The following is a 22,189-nucleotide window of genomic DNA, read 5'->3' as shown; positions in this document are numbered from 1 at the left end:
ATCCAACCCAAACCTCTTTCCTAAGCTTCAGACTCATATACGCAACCACCTATTGGACATGCTTATCTGGAAGTCCCTCAAGTACTTTATATTCAGCAGGCTCAAATAGAATCATGTTTATAGCCCTACCATTTCATTAGCAGAGGGAGTATGCATTGTGATTAGGAGAGAATGCCTGGGTTTGATTTGCAGACCCAGAAATTTCTAGGCGTTGACCTTGGGTATGTTACTTAATCTCTTCAACCCTCATCTCATCTGAAAAATGGAGATGACCATAGTCCAATGCCCAAGGGGATGCTTGAAGAATTAAACGAGTGCGCAGCACCTCTGCACAGTACCAGTGAGTGAGTCATCAATGGAAGCCACTACCATCATCATTTCCCACACTCAGTATTTTTCTACCAAATTCCCAACACTCTTATCTCATTTGGAAGTGCTGACATCTATCATCACAGTCACACAAGCCAGCAACCTGGGAGCTGTACCTGACTCTTTCCTTGCTCTCATTCCACGCAGACTACCAATACAGGTCCTATAGATTTTGCCTCCTAAATATTTCTCAAATTTCACCTCTCCTCTCCACCTCTACCACCACTGCCCTAAGCCAGGCTCTCACCCTATCTCCTTTGAGCACTTCCTCTCCAGGCTTGAACTTCATGACTGAGAATGATTCATGTCACTTGCATCCTTAAAACACATCAAGTCTGACTCCCTAGCCAACTTTCGGTAAACACTACTCAAGAAATGAGTGAAATAAAAATATTGAAGTTTTGAGGATATTTCCATGTTTTATGGGGCTAACAATGCAGAACATGTGCAGTTGATACAGTCCTGTAAATGCTCTGGCAAATGATGACTGCATCCATGAACGACCTACCTCAATGTGCCATCAGTAAAGGCTGCCCTTTTAGACTCACCGGATGGCCAAGCTGGAAGGGACATCCAGCACACACCACTGGGTGTCTACCAGCATCCGTGCTTAGCTCTCCCTGTCCCTCTCCTCTGAAGACACTGTAAAAGTAAAATGGTTTCACAGCTTCCCTTACAGATAAGAGTAGCCAACAGACATGAATAGCTTGCTAGGAGCTTCTGGGAAAGCTTTTGTTCTCCTGATAAGAGGAGCAGGTTTGCAGGTGCCATCCTTCCCTTCTTCTTTCTGCAGTAACCAGAAATACGAAGCCTAGAGCTGTGAGTCAAGAGAATCTGCCAGGCGCTGGCCTTGACACCCTTGGACTCCTGTGATTGGACTCCAGGGAGAGACAAACTTGCTCAGGGACTCTGTCGTTACTTTGGAGGGCTCACCAGGTAGGGTAATGTCTATTGTTTTGAGAGGAGAGAGCTGGAAAGGAGTACAGCTGAGGATTCTTTCCTTAGAATGATTCTCCCTCAACTGGAGTATCAAAGAAGTAGGAGGCCCATGTCAAAGCAACAGCAAATTAACACCACAAGCCGTTCCTAAGTTTTCACAGCTCCAGGTGCAGGTTAGCAAAATCTATAATTAATGCTCTGCTCCTTGCCTTTCATGATTTGCCGTGGCTGCAACTCAGAGGTGGAAAGAGAGAAAAGGCCCCACAGACCACCAGGCACATTTTTCAGCCATACTCACCTCCTCAAATTCATGAACACCTTCCACCTAACTCGCAGAGACAGCTGTGCTCTGCCAGCAACTACTGAGTGCAGTGATCAGAGCACTGAGACCATCCGTGGCACATGCTCAGAAAGCCCCGGCCGAGGAAATGCACTAGCTCCCCCGTCCACCTGCTCTACTGGGAGAACCCACCACACAGTGGGTTAATCTGGGACCATCTGAGAGAAGCTATTTACTTAAATATTTAAAAAGAAAGAAAGAAAGAAAGAAACTTGATTTGAAGGCAAAATCACTTATAAATAAATCCCATGACCTGTGTTCTGAGGACAGCCACAGAAGGAAACTCCAGTGCATGAACACATCCCAGGTCGTCTTATACAAAGTCACAAGGAAAGAGAAAGGAGCAATAACAAAGAACTGAATGCAAACTGGAAGCAATTAAGTGTAAAGTTATTTTTTCTGTATTTTTAATATAATAATAGATTGCTCTATGAAATAGTTACATTCCTCAAAGTAGTGCCTAAATTGATCTTTGTTGATAACTCTAATCATGTTATAAAGACTCTAAAAGAAATATTTGAAGAGATGTCCCTTATTTTTTACAAAGTATTCTCTTTCCTGTTTTTAAATTACTATTTTCACGTTTTGGTTTCCTGAAATTGAGGGACATCTGCATATACAAACCTTTGCACTTAATTTCATTTCCAGTTCACATTTGATATTTGTCTCTTCCCATTACAGCAATTACTTTTAAAATCTAATTTCCATGGCTTTATTCAATCCTATTGAAACAAGTACTGAATTTTAAGAGAATTATTTCTGAGCCCCAGTGAGTGTCCAACAATGTTCTTTTTTTCAGTCTGAGCACTAGAGAGGTGGGGAAGCCCGAGGTTGTCGTGGCACCCCTGAATGACATGAGACACGGAAAGGACACTGATTGGGGTAAATCCTCTATAATTGGTCCTGTAAGGCCCTTTAGAAATGTGCTTGATTTCTCATACACTACACAGTAGAATGTGAAATTTTGTCATTTTCTTTTTCTTGTTTCTACAATAAATTTGGAAATAGGAAATCCTCAAGTGTAATAATGTCTATGATAGGCCATACGTATTGGAAAACAGCCTAACTCTAAAAGCACACCTTATGGGCTCTAACAAGGGTATAAAATACACATTGGTTTTTAAAATATATAGGTTTTTATCGCAAAGGCAAATTTGCTATGCTCCCCTCTCCCATCTTTTTATTGAAGGAACAAACGTAATACTGTGTCTTTTGTGAAAAAGAGAAGAGGACTTTACTAGCTGTAGTGGATGCTGTGGTATTCGGCCCAGGCCCTTCTGCTCAGGAAGGGATGGAGGCACCATTGCCCTGATGCTGAGAGTGATGGTGACTGACGGCTCTCACTGAGTTACTCTCACGGGTTTGCCCTCAGCTATAGAGAGCCAACTACACTAATGACCCTCTCCCTGGGGGTTGCTTGTAGCCAATGACCAGTCAATGCTAGGGTATAAAAGGCCCACGGCTTTGCCTCAAGGCTGGACAACTCAAAAGATCCAATCCAGCTCCAGAGCTCATGGTGGGATCCACTGAGGCCTTTGTTGATCATAGTTCAGCTCCTCCCTCTGCCCCAGGCTGATTCTGTCCCTCTCTCACGGATGTTGATCCTGAGAGCACTCCCCTGTAAACTTTCCCACACAAATCACCTTCTCAGAGTTTGTTTCCTGGGAAACCAATCTAAGACACTCATCTCACCATTCTCCCCAAGACTTCCGTTATTATAATTATTCTCTGAATGGTCTGTGGGAGAAGACGTCAGACCTCAGACAAGTCTAATTCAAGGACAAAGCTTCCCTATCATCTTTCCACTGCCCTAAACATTTGGCTGTAAAGGTGGAAATAAAAATTCCCGTGAAGTTGGAAGAAAACTGTGGACAGGGTTTCAAATGGGTATTTGTTGACACGCGTGGAGTGATCATTCCATTGTAAATGTGTCAAGGGCATTTTAACCAAATCTAGTCCAAACCAGCACACACACACACACACACACACACACACACACACACACACATGAGAGAGAGAGAGAGAGAGAGAGAGAGAGAGAGAGAAATGAACTTGAGGAAAAAAATAAAAATGAATTTTCATAGTATTTTTAAATATTATTAAAAATATTAGCTGTGGATTTCTTTCTCATCTGAAGTACCCATTATTAAGAAATATTGACAATAATAGTCTGCTATGTGTACTAAATGTAATTTAATGGTGGTTGTTTCATTTTGCCCAGCACACACGGAATTTAGTTTTACCCCACGACTGGGATAACAAACAATTCTACGTGGAACATAAGCATCGCACTGAGGTTGCTTAGTCTGACTCAGGGGCCTCTTCTCCTCCACTACTTCCACTCTGATGTCAAGCAATTTTCCCACATTTATGTAGGAATTTGCCCTATAAACGCAAAGATTATATTTCTCAAGTAGTCAGGGGTCACAGATGTTTTTCCGGGAAGTGTTTATTTTCAGTTTTAATTTTATTGCTTTTAACTTCTTTATATGTATTCCCACATAAACGGATAATTTTATATGGATACCTCCACCAAATCATATCATGCTGCTTTTTCTCCCCCTTTCTTGCTTGGTTCCCCTTCCTTTTGCTTCTCCTTCCTTTATTTTGGCTACCCTCCCACCAAGAACCCATGTCAACACTGCTGGGTGTGCCTCATATTCTTCTCTGCACTCATACTACTACGCAGACCTGTGCACACATACAGAGAAGGTCTTACGTGCATGCTTCTATATTTTGTTTTCTCCCTCGCTACCTCTCATGAGGTCTTCTGGCATAGGTCTAATTCATTCTTTTTTAAAATAATAATCCATCATGTGAATATATCACAATATTTTCAACGATTCCACTACTAACAGATGTTTATTTTTAGTTTTTTTTGTCACTATAAACAATGCTACAGTAAATAACGCCCACCTTTGTAAACTGGATTTTAAATATCTTTGGTATAGATGCCTAAGAATGAGATTGCTGGGTCAAATGGAATACGTCTTTTTAATATTAATAGATATGCCAAACTGCTTTCTAAAAAGGTTATAAAATTGCACATTTATATCAGCAATATATGCTTTCTCTACATACATGCCAGCAGATATACCCCACATATTACAGTCTTTTCTAAATTCTTGCCGGTCTGATAGGTGTTACTTTGATTTGCTTTCCCCATCTACTAGTGAATTTGGGAATGTCATATGATTGCAGGCCATTTGGATTTTCTTTTTTGTGAACTGTCTCTTCATATACTTTACATATTTTTCCATTGCTTGTCTTTATATTGCCAATTTTAAGAGCGTTTTTGCTTTCTATGTTAACCTTTTATCTCTATGTTTTGAATATTTTTCCAGATCTATCTTTTGTCCATTGACTTTATTTGTGGTATTTTTTGTCATATATTTATATTTTATTCACTTGGTCATATATATGGTCATTTGTGATATTATGGTATGTATATACCAAATATATAGACATATATGTAATTATATATATATTTACATAAATATATATATCAAATATGTAAGTATATGCCAACTATATATACATATATATTATATGTAACATACATAATATATATACCAAATATATATATACACACATATACTTCAATACCAAAATACAAAATACTAGTTGTTTCAGTATCATTTAATTCATTAAAACAACAAAAACAACAAACAGACGAAAAACCAAAAACCCACATACTTTTCTTACTCCATGAAATGAACAACTACATTAAGTAATTTTATATACTAAGATCTATTACTGGATTCTCTATTCTGCGGTACTAAATAATTTTTATTGCATGTTCTGATAGCTGCTTCTAAAAGAAAATGCTCTATTACTTATTATTTCTTTGTATAGTTTTCTTTGTTATCGTCAGGTAATTATTCTCTCAAATGAATTCTGTTATTTTATACAGTCCAAAAAAAAGAAAACAAAAACCTCCATTGGGATTCTAATTGGAAATGGATTAAATTTACTTACTAATTTTGGGGGACTTTTTTTTTAATATATTGAGACCACATCCAAGAACATATTTGCCTTTTCATCGTTTCTTATGTCTTTTATTAAGATTTAATGCCTACTTTATATAGGTTGTGCATCTTGCTTTACAAAATTTATCCCTACATTTCATAGTTTTAGTTACTTTTATATGTGGAATATCTTTTTTTTTAATTTCTATTTCTAGGTTCTTAGTGCTAGAGAAGAGAAAAACTATTGACTTTTATGTATTTTATCTTTTATCTAGCCCTTTTACAAAGTTTTATTAATACTCTGCTTTTTTCCTTGAATCTATTGGGTTTTCTACATATACAATCATAGCATTAGCAAAATACATAATTTTTGTGTCTTATTTTCCAACGTTTACAGTAGACATTTCACTTATACTGTTCATTTGCTAAAACAATGCTTAAAAAAAAAGAATGATGATAGAAGGCATCTCGGTCTAATTTCTGATTATAAGGAAACTTACTAACTTTCTACCACTTAAGATATCAAAAGTTGTTGGTTTGGGGTAAATAATGTTTAGCATAATTGATGAGATTTCTTCTACTTCTGTTTTATTTAAAGTCTTTTTCTAAACAGCTGCCGAATTTAATCGTTTCTTTTAGTGACTATTGATTTGATTGCCTGATTTTTTTCCTTTACTTTAGTTATGTATAGGATTATATAGACATATCTGCTGATATTGAGCCGTCCTAGCTTTTGTGTGCATGCGTTTAGTTGCTACTCTTGTAAATTCCTAGAGAAATATTTACCAAAATGTGACCAATGTTAATAGCTATAACTTAATAAAGGGTTCCATGACCAAATTCATTTGAGAAGCACTGAACCAAACAAAGTTAAATGGTACTTCCCATTACCTTTAAAGCTAATGTGCATTGTCAACCTACAAAAGGAGATTAGAGTACAAAGTGTTTAGTGAACTTTATTTGACCTTCCATTTCATTGACCATCCCATGGGACTAGATTGGAGCAGAACAATCTTTGGGAAATGCATATATGGAGATCATACTAAGATTTGCAAATACTTTCAGCACATGAGACCAATTAAATCATGAGAGTAGAGGTGATAAACTAAAAGTCACAACTCTAGGATGCCAAAACCATTTGGGGAAAAATAACTTAATTAACTAACATTTTGTGCCAATTGTACTCACTTTTATTTATACCAGATTTTTGCCTGGGTAGGCCCAAATTATTGATGTTTGCTTTTATACAGACCCATGTTAGAGCACAGGGTGGTCCAGGGGCTGTACGTAGTCCCAGTTCCAGCCAATTGTTAAAGTATAAATCCAGGAAATAACACAACAGCACCTGTACCTACTCGCCTCTACTCTGCAACTCATAGTATTATGACTATCATGGCATGATGATGTGGATGGGCTATCATGACATGGTTTGCATATGGCACTCACCAATGACATATTCCACTCTGAAGAGATCCCTTGTGGGGTCGTATGGACGATTGAAGTCAATCTGGATGTAGAAAGACTGTCCTCTACGTACAATCAACTTGTTGCTGGCATACTTGTCAGTGTGGTGATCCACTTTGTTGGTGTCCCATCTCTCCTTGAACAGGTGAACATTTGTGACATTAAGGTAGTCTATACACAAAGAAAACAATTGAGGGAAATGATTGAGTAACTTTGGTTTGACCACAAACTCAAACAAGATTATTTTTCTTTCTTTTTGTTTGTGTGTGTGAGGAAGATCAGCCCTGAGCTAACAGCCATGCTAATCCTCCTCTTTTTGCTGAGGAAGACCGGCCCTGGGCTAACATCTGTGCCCATCTTCCTCCACTTTATGTGGAACGCCACCACAGCATGGCCTGATAAGTGGTGCCTCAGTGCACGCCCGGCATCCGAACCCAGGCTGCCAGCAGCAGAGCGCACACGCTTAACCGCTACATCATTGGGCCGGCCCCAAGATTGTTTTTCTTGAAGAAGCAAGGTAGCAAGGTCTATTGGATAAACCCTATACAGGGGGCTGGTAGATTGGAGAATCAGTCCCTTGTCACATCCTTGTTTTCAAAGAGAAGATTTTTTGGTGAGGAAGATTGGCCGTGAGCTAACATCTGTGCTAATCTTCCTCTATTTTGTATGTGGGACACTGCCACAGCATGGCTTGATGAACAGTGCATAGATCCACAGCTGGGATCCGAACCCGGGAACTCCAGGCCGCCAAAATGGAACACGTGAACTTAACCACTACACCACCGGGCCGGCCCCCAAAGAGAATTTTTAAAAAGCCTTTTCCCCCTCTGGTCTCATTTCAGACCACTTGGCACTCAGTTGGGATGGACACCTACCACGTAGGTCTAGGTACAGAGAGACTGGGACTGGAATTCAAGTCTTCAAGTTCCCAGTCTCATGCTGGTTTTCATTATGTCAGGTGCTTCCCATCATGACTACTGCCTCTCTGTGTCACTAACTATAAGGATAAGCAGGGAATAAACACTTCGGTTTTCTTATCTTTAAACAAGGGGGAATCAAATCTGACAAAGCCTCAAAGGAATGTTCTAAGAACAAAGTTGACCATTAATCTCAAATTCTCCTCTTACTCCAGGAAGAGTCAAAGACCCCTCCTTCTGTAACTCTAAATGTAGATCTGGTCCCTCAAAGTCAGGAAAGGGAGGGAAGAGGTGTGGAGAAAGGATACTAACACTTCATTGAGACAGGTATGATTGTTTCCACTCTGCACATGCAGAAACAAGCCTCACATTCCCCTAGCTACGAAATGACAAATCTGGTAGTCAAACACCAAAATCTACAGATGTTTCCTCTGATTTTTGCGATCGGGTGTGTAAATGTCAGTTATGCATTTATTTGAGACATGATAGCACTGGGTAAAGATTAGATCACCTCCTGCCTTTTTCCTATTCCCTCTGAATATGATCACTGAATGTGAAGGTAACTCTAACTACCCATCTACACCATAGTTTAGAAGATCTAGTCTAGAGACTGACTTCTGTGTGTGCATTTGGAGTTCTAAAGGGGCACTGGGGAGAGAAAGCTGGGTGGGGGGTGCACTGGCCTCTTGCCTTCCCTCTCTTTCCCTGACCCTGCCTGCTGCGTGGATTGCCCTCAGGCTGTGAACACAGTGTGCACGGAGAGCACAGCCACTGATATTGTTCTTGTGTGAAGCATCACCCTGCAAGACTCCAATGACTTTTATTGCTTTTACACAGCAATCTTGTGGAGGATGCCTGGTCCCCTCTGGCCTCATTTTTTTCTCAAAGGCAAAACCAAGAAGTTGGGCTCATTAAGATAATCTCCAGTTCCACAGTCTAGGGGTCCCTGAAATACTCTTGATTGATTCAAAGTCCAGGTAATCCTGAGTTTGAATCTCAGGTCTCATAATTACTTAGGTAAGGGACATTGCCTCTCAGAAGCTGAGTTTTCTCACCTTTAAAATGAAGATACTAAGGGGGCCGGCCCGGTGGCGTAAGCGGTTAGGTGCGCGCGCTCCGCTGCGGCGGCCCGGGGTTCGCTGGTTCGGATCCCGGGCGTGCACCGACGCACTGCTTGGTAAGCCATGCTGTGGTGGCGTCCCATATAAAGTGGAGGAAGATGGGCACCGATGTTAGCCCAGGGCCGTCTTCCTCAGCAAAAAAAAAGAGGAGGATTGGCAGATGTTAGCTCAGGGCTGTCCTCCTCACAAAAAAAAAAAAAAAAAAATGAAGATACTAATACTTTGAGCATTGCTACAAAGATTCAATGATGTAACGATGCAAGGGATCTGGCACTATTGACTTCCTGACTATGTACTCTGATGGAGCCATTTTATATTTTACAGGACCTGGTGCTCAGTGGGCTATTCTGACTGCACCATTACAGCAAACAGAAAGGGAGGGCAGGATGCAGTTTTATTTTTACCACATCTCGGAACCCTGCTGTAGTACATGGTCCCCCGAAGGACACTTTCCTTCCATTATGCTGTGGGCTGAAGATGTTTAATTCTCCAGACCTCTCTCTTCCAAGCAGCCTTTCCCCTAAGTTCTCTTGCCTTATTAAGATCACAATCCCCAGTGTTAAACCAGCTTCAGAAAGAGCTGGGGAATCATAAATGTTCCAGTTGAAAAGGACCTTAGTAATCAACTCACCTGGCCCACTTTCTTAGCACTGTGCCTTTTAATGTTTTCTTTAAATGTCTAAAAAACCTAATCCTCAGAAATGGGATTAATCAGCTCTCCATTCATCAGCACCCATGGAAGTAATATACTGGTATTACAGCCTCATAGACTCTCAGAGGGCAGAGGACGTTTCTAGACCGTCTGGTACACCTGCTACATGAAATGTCTCGAAAAAAGCCCAAATACTTAAGCTTCTAGCCTCCATCTGAAGAGGGAAAACACCATCTCACAAGGCAAAAAGTCCATTTTTACACAACTCTAATTATTTGAAAAATCCTCTTAAGATGAACTGAAATCAGCTTCCTTATAATTTTTCTAACCACAGATCCTGGTTCTGCCTTCTGGATAAATATAGAATATGTTCTATTCATTTCACCTGGCACTCTTTAGGTATATAAAGACTGCTGTTAGAGTTCCTCTGAGTATAACAGCCTCCATTTCTTCAACTGTTCTTTAAGACATTATTTCCAGAACTGTTACCCATTACTCTGTTCTGGAATATAGTCCATTTTGTAAATTTCTCTCGTAGTGTTTTTCCTAGAATTAAGTACATTACTCTGGTTATGGTTTTTCCAATGAAAAACAATGAAACCACTGCATATTTCAAAATAAATGGTATATTTCTATTATTTCAGCCCAAGATATCATTAGTGTTTTGAATACTCTTATCTTATTGTTGATTTATATTAAGCATCTAGTGAAGTAAAATCCTTAAAAATACGTGCTGATGTCGTTTCTACCAGTGGTGGGTTAAAATTCAATCCACCTCCCTCAAGTCACTCACTCGTGTTGCTATTTAGCCATATCTATTTACGCAATTGTTTTCTTCTTTTTAGCTCAATTTTAAGGCCTTACATGTATTCATATTAAATTTCATCTTATTGAATTTGGTTAATTGTTTCAAGCTCTTAAGATTATTTTAGACTCTAAGCATATATTCAATATATTTAATATCCTCTCTAACTTCCTGTCCTCTAGGAATTTTGCAAGTGTGCTATTTTATGTCGCCATTCAATACATGAATATAAATGTTGATTAGGTCACTGCCTAATAAATACAAGCTAGGTAAACACACCGTGATAGATACTAACAAGTGAACAGATGATTAGGATATAGTGTGATAAATACTCCGATAAAGAAGTATAGGGTCCTGGGTGGGGGAGGGTATCTGGGAGGTATAGGGACTGGCTAACCCAGATTAGGGGGGATAAAGGAAACTTTCTGGAGAAAGTGAGGTATAAGCAGTGTTCAGAAAGATGAGCAAGTTATCCAGGTAGAAAGTGGGGTGAGGAAGAATGTCTCAGGGGGAGATGTGGATGCGTGAAGACTGCGGCAAGAGAGTGCATGGTTTGTTTAAGAAACTGCAAGATGATTGGTTGGCTGGAGTACAGTAATGAGACCACCACGGAAGAGTAGGCGGGAGCTGCTCATTCCAGCCTTGTAGATCGTGTTAAAGAGTTTGGACTTGAACTGAACTGGGGATCCAGTGAAGAATCTGAAATGGCAAAGTGACATGATTAGATTTATATGTATAAATTTAAACTGGTTCTGGTGAGGGAGCGGAAAAAGGAATGGATGGCGGCAGCGCAGGAGGCAGGAAGGTCAGCTAGGAGGCTGTCGCCGCGCTCCAGGTGAGGGATGGGGTGAGTCTAGTTGGCCTGTGGGGAAGGAACGCACTGGTCCTGGAGCACCGCCGGGATTGCCTCACCCCGTCCCACCCCGCTCCCATGATGATGTGCCCCTGGAAATGAGTATATTAGTTTTATGCCTTGGCCTCCCAAGCAGCTCTGCCTACAGGGAGAAATAAAGCTCGAGAGAGAAATTCAAGTATTTCTTTAGTATCTGTTCTCATTGGTTCCAGTTCTCATTGCAAATGAAAGCTCTGTCTTTCCAGGTCTATAACCCTGTCTAGAGAACCTGGGTAATGTCTAGTGAGTCTGGTTCAAGTCAGTCTCTCCCTGAAGTAAGGTGGTGCAGTGCTAGTTCTGTGGGATATTGATAGGTATTGGAAAAAATAAGAGTTTCATGGTTAAAGCAGTTTGGGAAATGCTGGCTTAACCCAAAGTAATCAGGACTCTTGCAGGATTTATGGGAGACTTGAATATGCTGATGTGCGTTGCACATCTACAGGTGCCATGTTTTCCAAACTTAAATAACAATGGAAGCTATTCTGTGTGGAGATCAGTGTTTTGCAGAATATGTTTGGGGAGACACTTCACTATTTACTAATTGTGCAACCTCAGAAAAGTTATTTAATCTCTCTCAGTCTCAGTTTTCTTATCTTTAAAAAGGCAATGAAATTCTTACCTCCTAGGGTTAGTGTAAGGATTAAATGAAAAAATATATGTAAAATGCTTTAGCATAGTGTCTAGCACCTAGTAAATTCTTGAAAATTATTATTACTATATTATTATTTTTGTTATTAAGAAAGAGAGAACAGTATAGTGGATAAAAGCATGGATATTGAAGCCAGACTGCCTGGACCCACCCCTGGCACTTTCTTTGTGACTTTAGATAAGTTACATAAACTTCCTGTGCCTCAGTTTCCTCATCTGCAAAGTGGTGGTGACGTGGGGATTCAATGAGAAAATGTTACATTCTCTGTCTTCTGAGCAGATGGACTTGCTTTTCTTTTCCTGAATTTCTACAGGTGGGTGGAATAATTTTCTCCTTTTGATTCCCAAAATATATTTGTCTTCTTTTTTTAACCTATTATCATTAACCACTTTATATCATCTTAATATAGGTGATTTTATCTATGGCACTGCAAGCCCCTTGAGGACCAGATCATGTCTTAATCACCTTGTCACTGTGCCTAGGGCAATGTGCAAAAATGCCATAGCAAATACGCCACTTTTCACTTCAAACAAATCTAATACCTGAAAACTTGGAGGTTGGATTTGGTTATTCATTTTAAAATGGATTATTCCATTCATCATAGGATTAATCTTAGGAGTCCTTTAAATGTCATTTATCAGACAATTTCATTCTTAAAACATGCTAGTTTCAGGACTGGGTATATATACTATTGAAGATGGTAGTGTGGAGATTTATAACATGAGGCCTCTAGACCAGTCATTTTGTCTCAGATTGGAACAAAAATGCCATGTCTTTGTAGCTGCCTTATACTGCTTAGAACAAAGGGCAAGCAAGAGTGCTAATAAATGTCTTGGACTATATGAAACTTAAGTCAAAAAATAAATCTCATGGTTTGCAGTTTTTTCATAGTGAAAATAAAGTGTATATAATAAATATATATGTATTAATATATATGAAGAGTTTTAAAATAATGTAGTCTATATTGACATTTAATTCAAAACATGGAATTTTTTTAAATGTTCGTTTTTTCTAAGTGATCTTTTCATTCTCTGTTGCAATATGACTCTAACAAGTCAATGCCTTCAGGAAGAAAGAAAAACAAACATAGGAAATCACAGTGGTATTAAGTGGGGAACAACTAAGGCAATGAGAGGTAAAATTTCCCTGTATAATCTCTTAAAATGGAAGTCCATATCCAAATCATTTAAACTAAGAAAAACATTTCATTAAAAAAATAAAACTTGACTAAGACATAGAAGATTAAAACTTCACTGAGAGGTTGAGAGTTTAAAGAAAGAATGTTCTAGACTGTAGTCAAATGTATAAGACACGTGGAAGAGTTACAGGCAGGGTGGTTTATCCTTTAGATGGAGAAGAAAATGACAGCCAGACTGCCCTCTCTCCAGTGTAATCTCCTAACAGGTCTGTGGATTTACCAGGGGCTGCCCCAGGTATTTGAGAATGAGGTGGGGTCCCCAGTATCACTGATTAAACAACATTTCTTTCATTGCCCATGGAAAGTCACCCACAGATCAAATCAAGTATTTGGTTCTCATTACACCTGATAGTAACAAGGACTCATATAATGTGAGCATAGATATAAAAATATCATAGTTCTTTCTGTTGTCCATTTTGCTTAGCATTGCCCCTTCTCGTGTAGTAAGTACTCAGTAAACATTTACTAAGCTGGCATATTGATTTTTGCTTTGTTTATTGGCTTAACGAGATATAGTTTAGATGGAGAGAGCCTTCTCATCACCAGGCTCCATTTGCCATGACCAGGAAGTGAATGCTTCTCCCTGTCCAGGCCCAGATCCTGGCAAAATGGAGCAGCTCTTTGCTAAACTACTTTTTTAGAAAGATATTGTAGCTGGAAACTTGGCAGCTCACTCTTTTAAAGTGACAGCTTTCAAAAAATCTACCTAACACAATTTAGGCTGATTCCAAACATATAAGAAAATGGACTGTTAAAAAAAACTCTCTCCTCCTGAGCCAGCTGCCTCCCTGTCCTCCTACCCATTTCCCTCACATGAAAAAGTGGATTATTTTCTCCTTAGGTTGTAAAAATATTCTTCAGAGAATGATTATACCTGTCACAGATGGAATCTTGAAATAAGTTAAATATTTAGGTTCATATCCTAGGAATTCCCTAGTGAACTGAATTCTCCATGCAATCTTTGGTAATATTATTACCAAACTATAGGCATAAATACTGTCCGTGAGGAAGTAGGTCTCTTTATTGTGAAAACAACAGGATAAAGGGTCTTTTCTCATATTTCTTTTGGCTACCCCAATTTTAAAGTATCATTAATTAGAATGACTAAAAATATTTTCTTAAACAGCTTATTGGTTTTTAAAGGTTGCTATTAAAATGTCCTGTATCCTAAAATGTATAAGAAATGCTCAGCTTCTCAGAAGAAGCTAGAAATGCTCAGCTTCTCAGAAGAAGCTAGAACAAGAGAAACGAGGCTAGCACCTCCTCCAGGGACTAAAATCCTTCTGGACTACTTTTCCCGTAACCTGAAATATCTCAAGAGCCTCTAAACGTATTTCCTTCTGTCCATTTTCCCCTCATAGAATTACCTTTATAAAACATAATTCTGAGTATATCATTCTGCTATTCAGGATCCTTTACAAGTCCCCCATTATCTGCAAGAGGAAAGGTAAGTTCTTCAAGACCTGCCTACTTTTCCCAGGCTCATCTCTCCTCTCTTTTCCTCACTACTTGATATATATACTGTTCCCTCTGCTAGAAATGCCCTTCCATGCACTTGTCTGCCTGGAAAACACCCCTATTCACTCTCTGAGACCCAGCTCAAATGTCCTTTCGTCATGAAGCCTTTCTCATGTAGCCGTCTTTTCTACTTCACCCACACCACTAGTCATTCTTTCCTCTATAATTTCACTGCAGTTCGCATAAATCTCTGTAACGGTATTTGTCTCACTGAATAGCAATTATCTTTTATTTGTTTGTTTCATCTATTAGATGGAGAGTTGCTTGAGGCCAAGAGTTGACTTACTTATCATTGTATCCCCAGAGAGAGCTTGGCATAGTTCCTGACACATAGGAAGCAATCATTAAATGTTTTCCCACAAATTGAATAAAAGGATGAACTGGTTCTATACAACATTATTTCTTAATCATATATTGAATACCTTTCTTATTCTTTCAACAACCTTGAATCCAGAGAGGTTTACTTTGCACAAAGGGGGGATTAATAATTAACCAGTTAATTAGTTGATTTAGTTCTGACATGGAATGGTGGGAGGGGAGGAGATGCTCAGAAAGGCACAAGACTCCATTAGCCTGAAAAATACTAGATCTCGCCTGCATTTGAGTTTTTACAGATCCAGACTTGCTTTCCAGTTTGAATTCATTGTGTTAGACCTGTCAAATAAGTATCATAATTACTGTTGCAAATGATCACTAATAACGCAGAGACAAATCAGGCCAAGAATATAAGGTTATCTTCCAGAACATTACATCTCCTGCTACAATAACCTTTGAGACCAGGAAGACTGTAGAGAGATTTTCGGAAACACCAGCTGAGCATGCAGAAAATCTCTTAGAAATGATGGAAATCTGAACAGTCTGAGGAGATTTTCAAAGCAAGACATTAAGGGTCTCTAAAAACACACGAGGATATCAACCAGCACCACTGACTGGCTGTCCCATCTCTGGGGTTCCATTGTCACCTCAAATATTTCAATTTTTCTTGAATATCATGTTGCTGTATGGGAGGAATCTTATGTAAGTTTATACATTTTGAAATATAGACTAAAATAATTTTTAATCAAATATTCACTAAAGCTGTGAATTAAGGGCATTATACGCACTCGGTACACATTACGTACACTGACTGCCACAGGACTATTCAAAATGAAAAACCTGGCATTTCCCCCCTTTTCCTCCTCTCGCCTCTCCTCCCTTCTCACAAGAACAGTTTGCTAAAGGGATGCTTGTGAAAAAGCTTCCGTTGAAACAAATGAGGGGAGAGGTTGATTTAGGGCTTCATGTTCCCAGAGCCAAAGTCCTCGTCACACAGAGATCAGAGGGATACAAGTCCTCTTGGAGGCGACTAGTGGCCACTGAGAAAACTGCAAGAAGATGGCATTTAAACACGCGTGACTATGCCTTAGCAGGGATAACTTGCAGAGAGCTTGATATACTTAGTGCCTTTAGCACAATAAACAGGCATTTGAAATGTGAAGAATAACTAGGAGACAGGCCTCCTTGATCAGACAGTTTGTGTGCTGGTATATTTTTCTGTCCCACTCGTCCGGGACCCTGTCCTCACAGCACGTGGCACTTGGCTCATCTGTGTGAGAAACAGTACATGGACGCCTGCTTATGAGATCTGGAACCTGTTATTAATAATAGGATTCTAACGACTCTGGGGCTGATGAGTCATTCGATTCTCAAGTGACTGACTGTGCATTCATTCTACGAATAGTCTCTGGGCACTCACGCTCCTGTGCCAGGGCCTGAAATAAGCATCCCAGACTGTCACCTGGGTTGTGGGCGCATGCGACTGCTAAGCAAATAATGACTGATTCTTCCAAATAAAATTCCCCACCCCTGCCTCCAAAAATAAATAAACAAAAACCAGTAATCCCAGGTGTTTTTTAATTGACCTACCTGCTCAAGTTCTCTGGCAGTTTTGATTTCTCATTGGCAACACTGTGTTCCGATTTCAGATACACAGGGGCTGCAGGCTGTCCACGTGCCCCCTATAAACAAGCGTTCACTGGAGTGGGTGCCTGAGCTCACGGGGCATGATCATCTGCACATTCGGAATCAATAAGCACCTATTGTCATGTACTGTGGGTCAGGTCCTCTCAGGGGATCTAGTCGTTTGATCCTTATGATAACTGTGAAGTAGGTATTGACTGCATTTTTCTGATGGGGAAACTGAGGCTTGGGCGCTTACATGACTTGCCCCGGGTCCCAGGGTGAGCACGTGGCAGATGTGGTACAGGAACCCGGCTCTTCTGAGCCCTGGACCGGGGGGCTCTTTGCTACACCTCACTGCCTTTGGGAAGGTTCACATTTCTCCTCACCCATCCTGTGCCCTTTTCTTCCTGTTCATCCTGCCCACTTCTTCCAGCACCCTGGCCCCCTTTCCTGGGGTCTTCTCTGCCAGAAGGGAATTTTGCTAGAAAACTGAATACACTAAGGTAACCTGTTTGATAATTTAACATCTGTGCACTTTCTAATTTTATTTGCATTCTTTAAAAGAAAGAAAGACTCCTAGACTGGGCAGTGAAGGCGTGAACGTCACCTGCTTGCTTTGGCTTCGGTTTCCTAACCTGCAACGTGGGGACTTAGATGAGTTGATTGGCAAGTCCCTTTAACCTCGGTTTTGTGGCTCTAACGGTGGAGTTTTAGAGAGGGCAGCACCTAGCTGGGAGAGAGAACTCAGAACGACAAGTTTACAAATTTGTCTCGGCTCCTTTACTCAGCTGAAGATGCCCTTCCGTTCTGTGAGCCCCCTCCTCCAAATTCGGATGGCATGGATGGTACTGGATATCTCTCTGTTTTCGCAATTGGGTATCAAATTGTCTAGACACGGTAGTAGTACACTCAAACCTGCCCACAACATCTGGGCAGTTCTCTGACTTGCTGGATTTGTTAGTAATCAGCATTGTCCTTTCTCTTTCCTTTCAACCTCTGGTCTCTCTCTGATGCGGGATTAACCACACAACCACAGGGCCATCACCGACACCTACCCTAGCAAGGGGGTGTTTCCCCCCCCCCGGTGAAACCTGGCACAGAGCATCCTCAGGAGCCCAAGTCGGGTTTGGTGCACGTGTGCCACTGACAAAAAGTGCTCCCTGCAAGATGCCATGCAGGGACATGAGTCTGGACATCCCTGCTGTGGCTCAAGGGAACAGTGTCTGTGTCACCAAGCCACCACTGGGCACCTGGGCCCTGTCACAGCTGACAGGGCTGAGTGGAGGTCAGCGGCTGGCTGCTGCTCCCAGAGCAGGTCACCCGGGATCCGTGGAGGCAAGAGCAGGGGAAGCAGCTTGCCGCTCCTGCTCCCCAGGCTGCTCTGGAGAGAAATAGAGGGCTTCCATCTCCATTACTGTCAGAGTCTGGCATCGCTCACCAGCTCTGAAATTCACAGCAATGGATGGAGGAGGGAGGAGAAAAGAGGTGCAAGCCAGACAATCAAAACAGCCACAATATTTTGGAAGTGGAAACTTCCAGCTAGAGAACAGTCTTAAAAACAGAACAGTAGGGCTGGAAGAGGCGTCAATTAAGCCAATGCCCTTGTTTCGAGAAGGTGACTTCCCTGAGATTACAAAGACTTTGAGTGGCAGAATCAGGGCAAGAATCCTGGTCGTCGGTGCTTTATCACACAGAAGAGGGATTTTTTAAAACCAGAGACGGGCAGGGGGGCCCCCTTTGGTGGGAGGTCAGTGGAGGCAGCTAGTGCTGACCTAGTGCCGCAAGGAGGAGCGGCCAGGGCCGGCCATGCCTGGGCAGTGGGGCCTGTACCTTGCAGGTTGACGCCCCGGGGCACTGGGCCCTGCAGCTCCACAGTGGGGGGGTCGTTCTCTGCCGCATTGGAGTTGTTGGGGGGGACGGCTCTCCTGCCTCCAAAGGTGGTCCTGGAGGTCTCCGACATTCTCAGTGTCACAAAGCTCCTTGGAGGGAGAAAAAGGAGACACGCAAAAGGAATGTAAAGCGAGTTACACGAGACAAGGATTCAAAAATAAAGAAACAGACATATCTGTGTGTGATAGCACTGGAGCAACACATTTTGAGTTTCACGTAAATAAAAGCTGAGAAGTGGCAGTAATGATTAGTCTAACGATGGAGTCCGGTTTCCCCAATGATCTCAGGGAGATTTTGTGTTTGTCAAAACATATGGAAAGCAGAAGAAAGGGGGCTTATTTGAAGAAATAAAAAATATAAAAGATTTTGGAGAGCAGGGTTTTGCTTTTTTCTCATTACCCGTAAAGGCAATATCTTTGTAAGATGTTTCCTGTCGTATGCATGCACGTATGTCCGTTTCATACGGGTTCGTGAGGCCTAAGTCACTTCTAAGACTAATCTCATACCACCATGTTAGGATAAGTGGTGTCCTCCAGAGCATTCTCGTTTGCAATTTAATTCAACCAGTAGTTACTGAGGGTCTACTATGTGCCAGGCTGAGATCTGGACACTTTGGATACATCGGAGATCAAACCTGAAGGACTCTTGCCCTCGAGAGCTTCCAGTCTAGTGGGGGTTAGGGTGGAGCCCCAAGAGTCAGAAGTAAACTCAGTTGAGTGCGAATAGGTGGCAACTGCTTTGGAGCCAGGACCGCAGGGAGCAGGGTAAGGGAGATGGAGAGTTCAGGTAAGTGAGAGTGAGGTGCGTTGCAATTTTAGATAGGGCTATAAATAGCCAGTTCTTGAAACTTACTTGGTCAGTGGTGTTAACACCGACTTTGCTCCAAGTCTGCTTCTCCCCCCTTTGGAGTTTGTGCAGGCAAAGAGCCAGTGTAAACGCCGCACACCTTACTGTCAGGGCCCAATCAGGACTTGTTGACAAACTGACCAAATGAAGGGCAACCTTGTTTCTGGCCCAAATGAAGCTTTTTCCCCTCGATCACCTGAATTCCCCAGTCATGACTCCTGGTTATTTGGCTCTTTTCAAAAACCAGGCACACCCTCAAAAGATGAAGAGCCACCATTATAGAGGCAACTAAAGTAGACTGTTCCAGAAATATGTTGAGCAAAGGCAACACAGCTGGAGACAGGAGAACCACTTCCTAAGGTATTTGGTCTTGGGAGGAGGGAGGAGTGTTTGGAAGTACAAAGTCTGAATAGGCATCCATAAATATCTACAGACATATTTACAGACAGTCTCTAGTGAACTGAGGGGGGAAAGGAAGGAGGGAGGAAAGAGAAAGGGTTAACGATGGAGAGAAGGCCAGAAAAGGCAGTCCTCTTGTGGGAAATAGCGACAGTGGCTGTAGGCTCACTAGGAGAGGGGAGGATTTGGGGAGAGCAGTGCAGAGCAGCCCTGTAGCCTGCTGGGAGAGAGAAGCTGCAAAGTGAGAACAAGGAGACCCCGGTGCTTGTCAGATCAGGAGGAGCCTGTGCAGGCCTGGCTGGGTGGGTGCAGGTGGGCAGAAGCACCCTCTTCTCGCCAGGTCTTTTGAGGGAGTGCTCAAGTTCAGCTCCTGCATTGGGATGGGGAAGGGGATGCACAGAGATGGAGGGCCAAGCCCAGAGGATCGTGGTTCAAGCCAAGCAGTTGTTCTTACCTGGCCCTACCTCTCTCTATCTCCCTGAGTCTGCTCCCCAGAGGAAAGGAGGCCTGTCCCTTGGGGGAGCACCCCCAAGTCCCTCATTCCCATTTTGCAGCCTTCTTAGCAAACAGCACTTCAGCAAAGCTTCATGGAGTGCCTGAGAGAAGTTCCTGCTCAGAAGAGGGGCTGGGTGGGTGCAGAGTTAGGGGCAAAGAATGAGAATTGGACAAGTGGGGCTGCCTCTGACCCCTGCCCCCCGCAACCAGAGCAGGTACCTGAGGGATCGCGGGGGAAACCCAGATGCGGGGGGGTGGATGCAGCGGGCCCCTCAGCTTCTGGGTACAGGGCTATGGCAAGGCTGGGCAAGGCGGACGGCTGCTTACCTGCAGGTTCCCTCCTGAGGTGCCCTAGGGCAGGCTGGCTCTGTGCGTCTCTGGTACTTCCTCAGAAAGATGCAGGAAAAACAGCCAGCAAGTTGGCTCTTAAATAACTTCCAAACAGCCCATCCCACAGAGTTTTCTCCTCCCTCTTCTTGACAGCTGGAGCAAGTGAGCAGCTTGGAGGACTTTCTATTTACTTCTGCCACCCTGCTCTGTTATTCTGGCCTGCACCCCCTCCCCCACAAGACCCCCTTACTCCCAATTTCCCAGACCTGCTTCTTCTCACCATCCCCACCTCCAGTTCTGCTGCCCCCTCCTCACTTGGTGGCTGGAAGTACCGGCCAATGGCTCTGCAGTGCCAGGAAGACCCCACCCCCTTCCCTTTGGTCAGGAGGGCTGGAAGGGTCTTCCTTCACAAAGGAACGTTTTGGCCATCCAGGATTCCAAGGTTGGCTGGTGCCACTAGGCCAAAAGGAGGGTCTGCCCTCCCACAGACAGGTCACAGACAGTTGTGACCATGCATAAAGCAAGAGCATTGAGTCTTCTTGTGTAAATAAGGCTGAGGGGCATGGTCTATACTCTTGAACCATACATGGGAGCCTCAGCCACCACCTAACCACAAGACTTCCTGCAGGAGGCGATGCCCAGCCCCAGGAAAGATGAGTAAATATCTTTGAGTGCCACAAAAATTAGAAAATAACACTTTGTTTTTTTCTGAAAACCATTTTGGTTTATCTTCAAATAATTGGAGAAAAAGAAAAGAAAATTTTCCTTCTAAAATTTTCCATATTTTTTTTCTGAGTCTTTGTATCTCTAAATCCTCTTATTTTCAGTCATGGTTATTTCTCCCTTCTTTACTGTCTTCAAATTTCTGACCCTGCCACTTGATCTAATGTCATAGAGGGGAAAAAAAAAGATGTCATTGGTTAGGAATTCTCTCAATTTTCTGCTACCAAATCTATGAATTTACCTGCAAACTTACCCATCTTTTCCCTCTTTCTTCCTGTTACTAAAGTGGGACCGGTTCCCACCCACACCCTTGTCCATGGCCAACTGTGCTGTGTCCCCTACTTTGCCTGTGTTCCGTGTCACCTTCCTCTCCAGGGCTTTGCTGTGGTGCTTATCCATTTCTCCTTCTGTATCTTCAAGCTCTCGCTCTCTAGCAGCTGCTTCCCATCAGCATTTACACAACTTCAAGTCAAGTCTCTTCAATATTTTTTAAAACCCTCCCTCAACCCACATCCCCCAGCTATTGCTCCTCTCTCTCCCTCTCTTCATTGCAAGCTTCCGCCGTCTGGCTTCTGCCTCCATCTTTCTACTGAAACTGTAGTTCCAGGTCACCAATGGCCTGTGCTAGACCCAAAGGACAAGATTCAGTGCTCATTTATTTAACCTTTGGAAACATTGAGCTCTCTTGCCCACTCTTGCTTTGAAAGTCTTTTCCCTGGCTTCTGAGACATGG

The 22,189-nt window shown here is 42.2% G+C and overlaps 1 protein-coding gene across 1 annotated transcript in view; it reads right to left on the bottom strand.

Annotated features, from left to right (window-relative positions):
- F13A1 (coagulation factor XIII A chain) overlaps positions 1–20,788 on the bottom strand; it is a 159,460-nt gene extending 138,672 nt beyond the window's left edge. The window contains exons 1-3 of the mRNA XM_058554041.1: positions 20,731–20,788; positions 18,604–18,752; positions 7,063–7,251 (exon numbers count right to left, since the gene is read on the bottom strand). Coding sequence (XP_058410024.1) covers positions 7,063–7,251; positions 18,604–18,733 — 319 coding nt within the window. The 5' untranslated portion in view covers positions 18,734–18,752; positions 20,731–20,788. The remainder of the gene's footprint in view (positions 1–7,062; positions 7,252–18,603; positions 18,753–20,730) is intronic.
- Between the last annotated feature and the right edge of the window lie 1,401 nt (positions 20,789–22,189).

This window comes from Diceros bicornis, chromosome 14, assembly GCF_020826845.1.
Source record: "Diceros bicornis minor isolate mBicDic1 chromosome 14, mDicBic1.mat.cur, whole genome shotgun sequence".
NCBI classification, from domain to species: domain Eukaryota; kingdom Metazoa; phylum Chordata; class Mammalia; order Perissodactyla; family Rhinocerotidae; genus Diceros; species Diceros bicornis.
The sequence above is the reverse complement of the archived record's forward strand: the minus strand, read 5'-3'. Positions and strand labels throughout refer to the sequence as shown.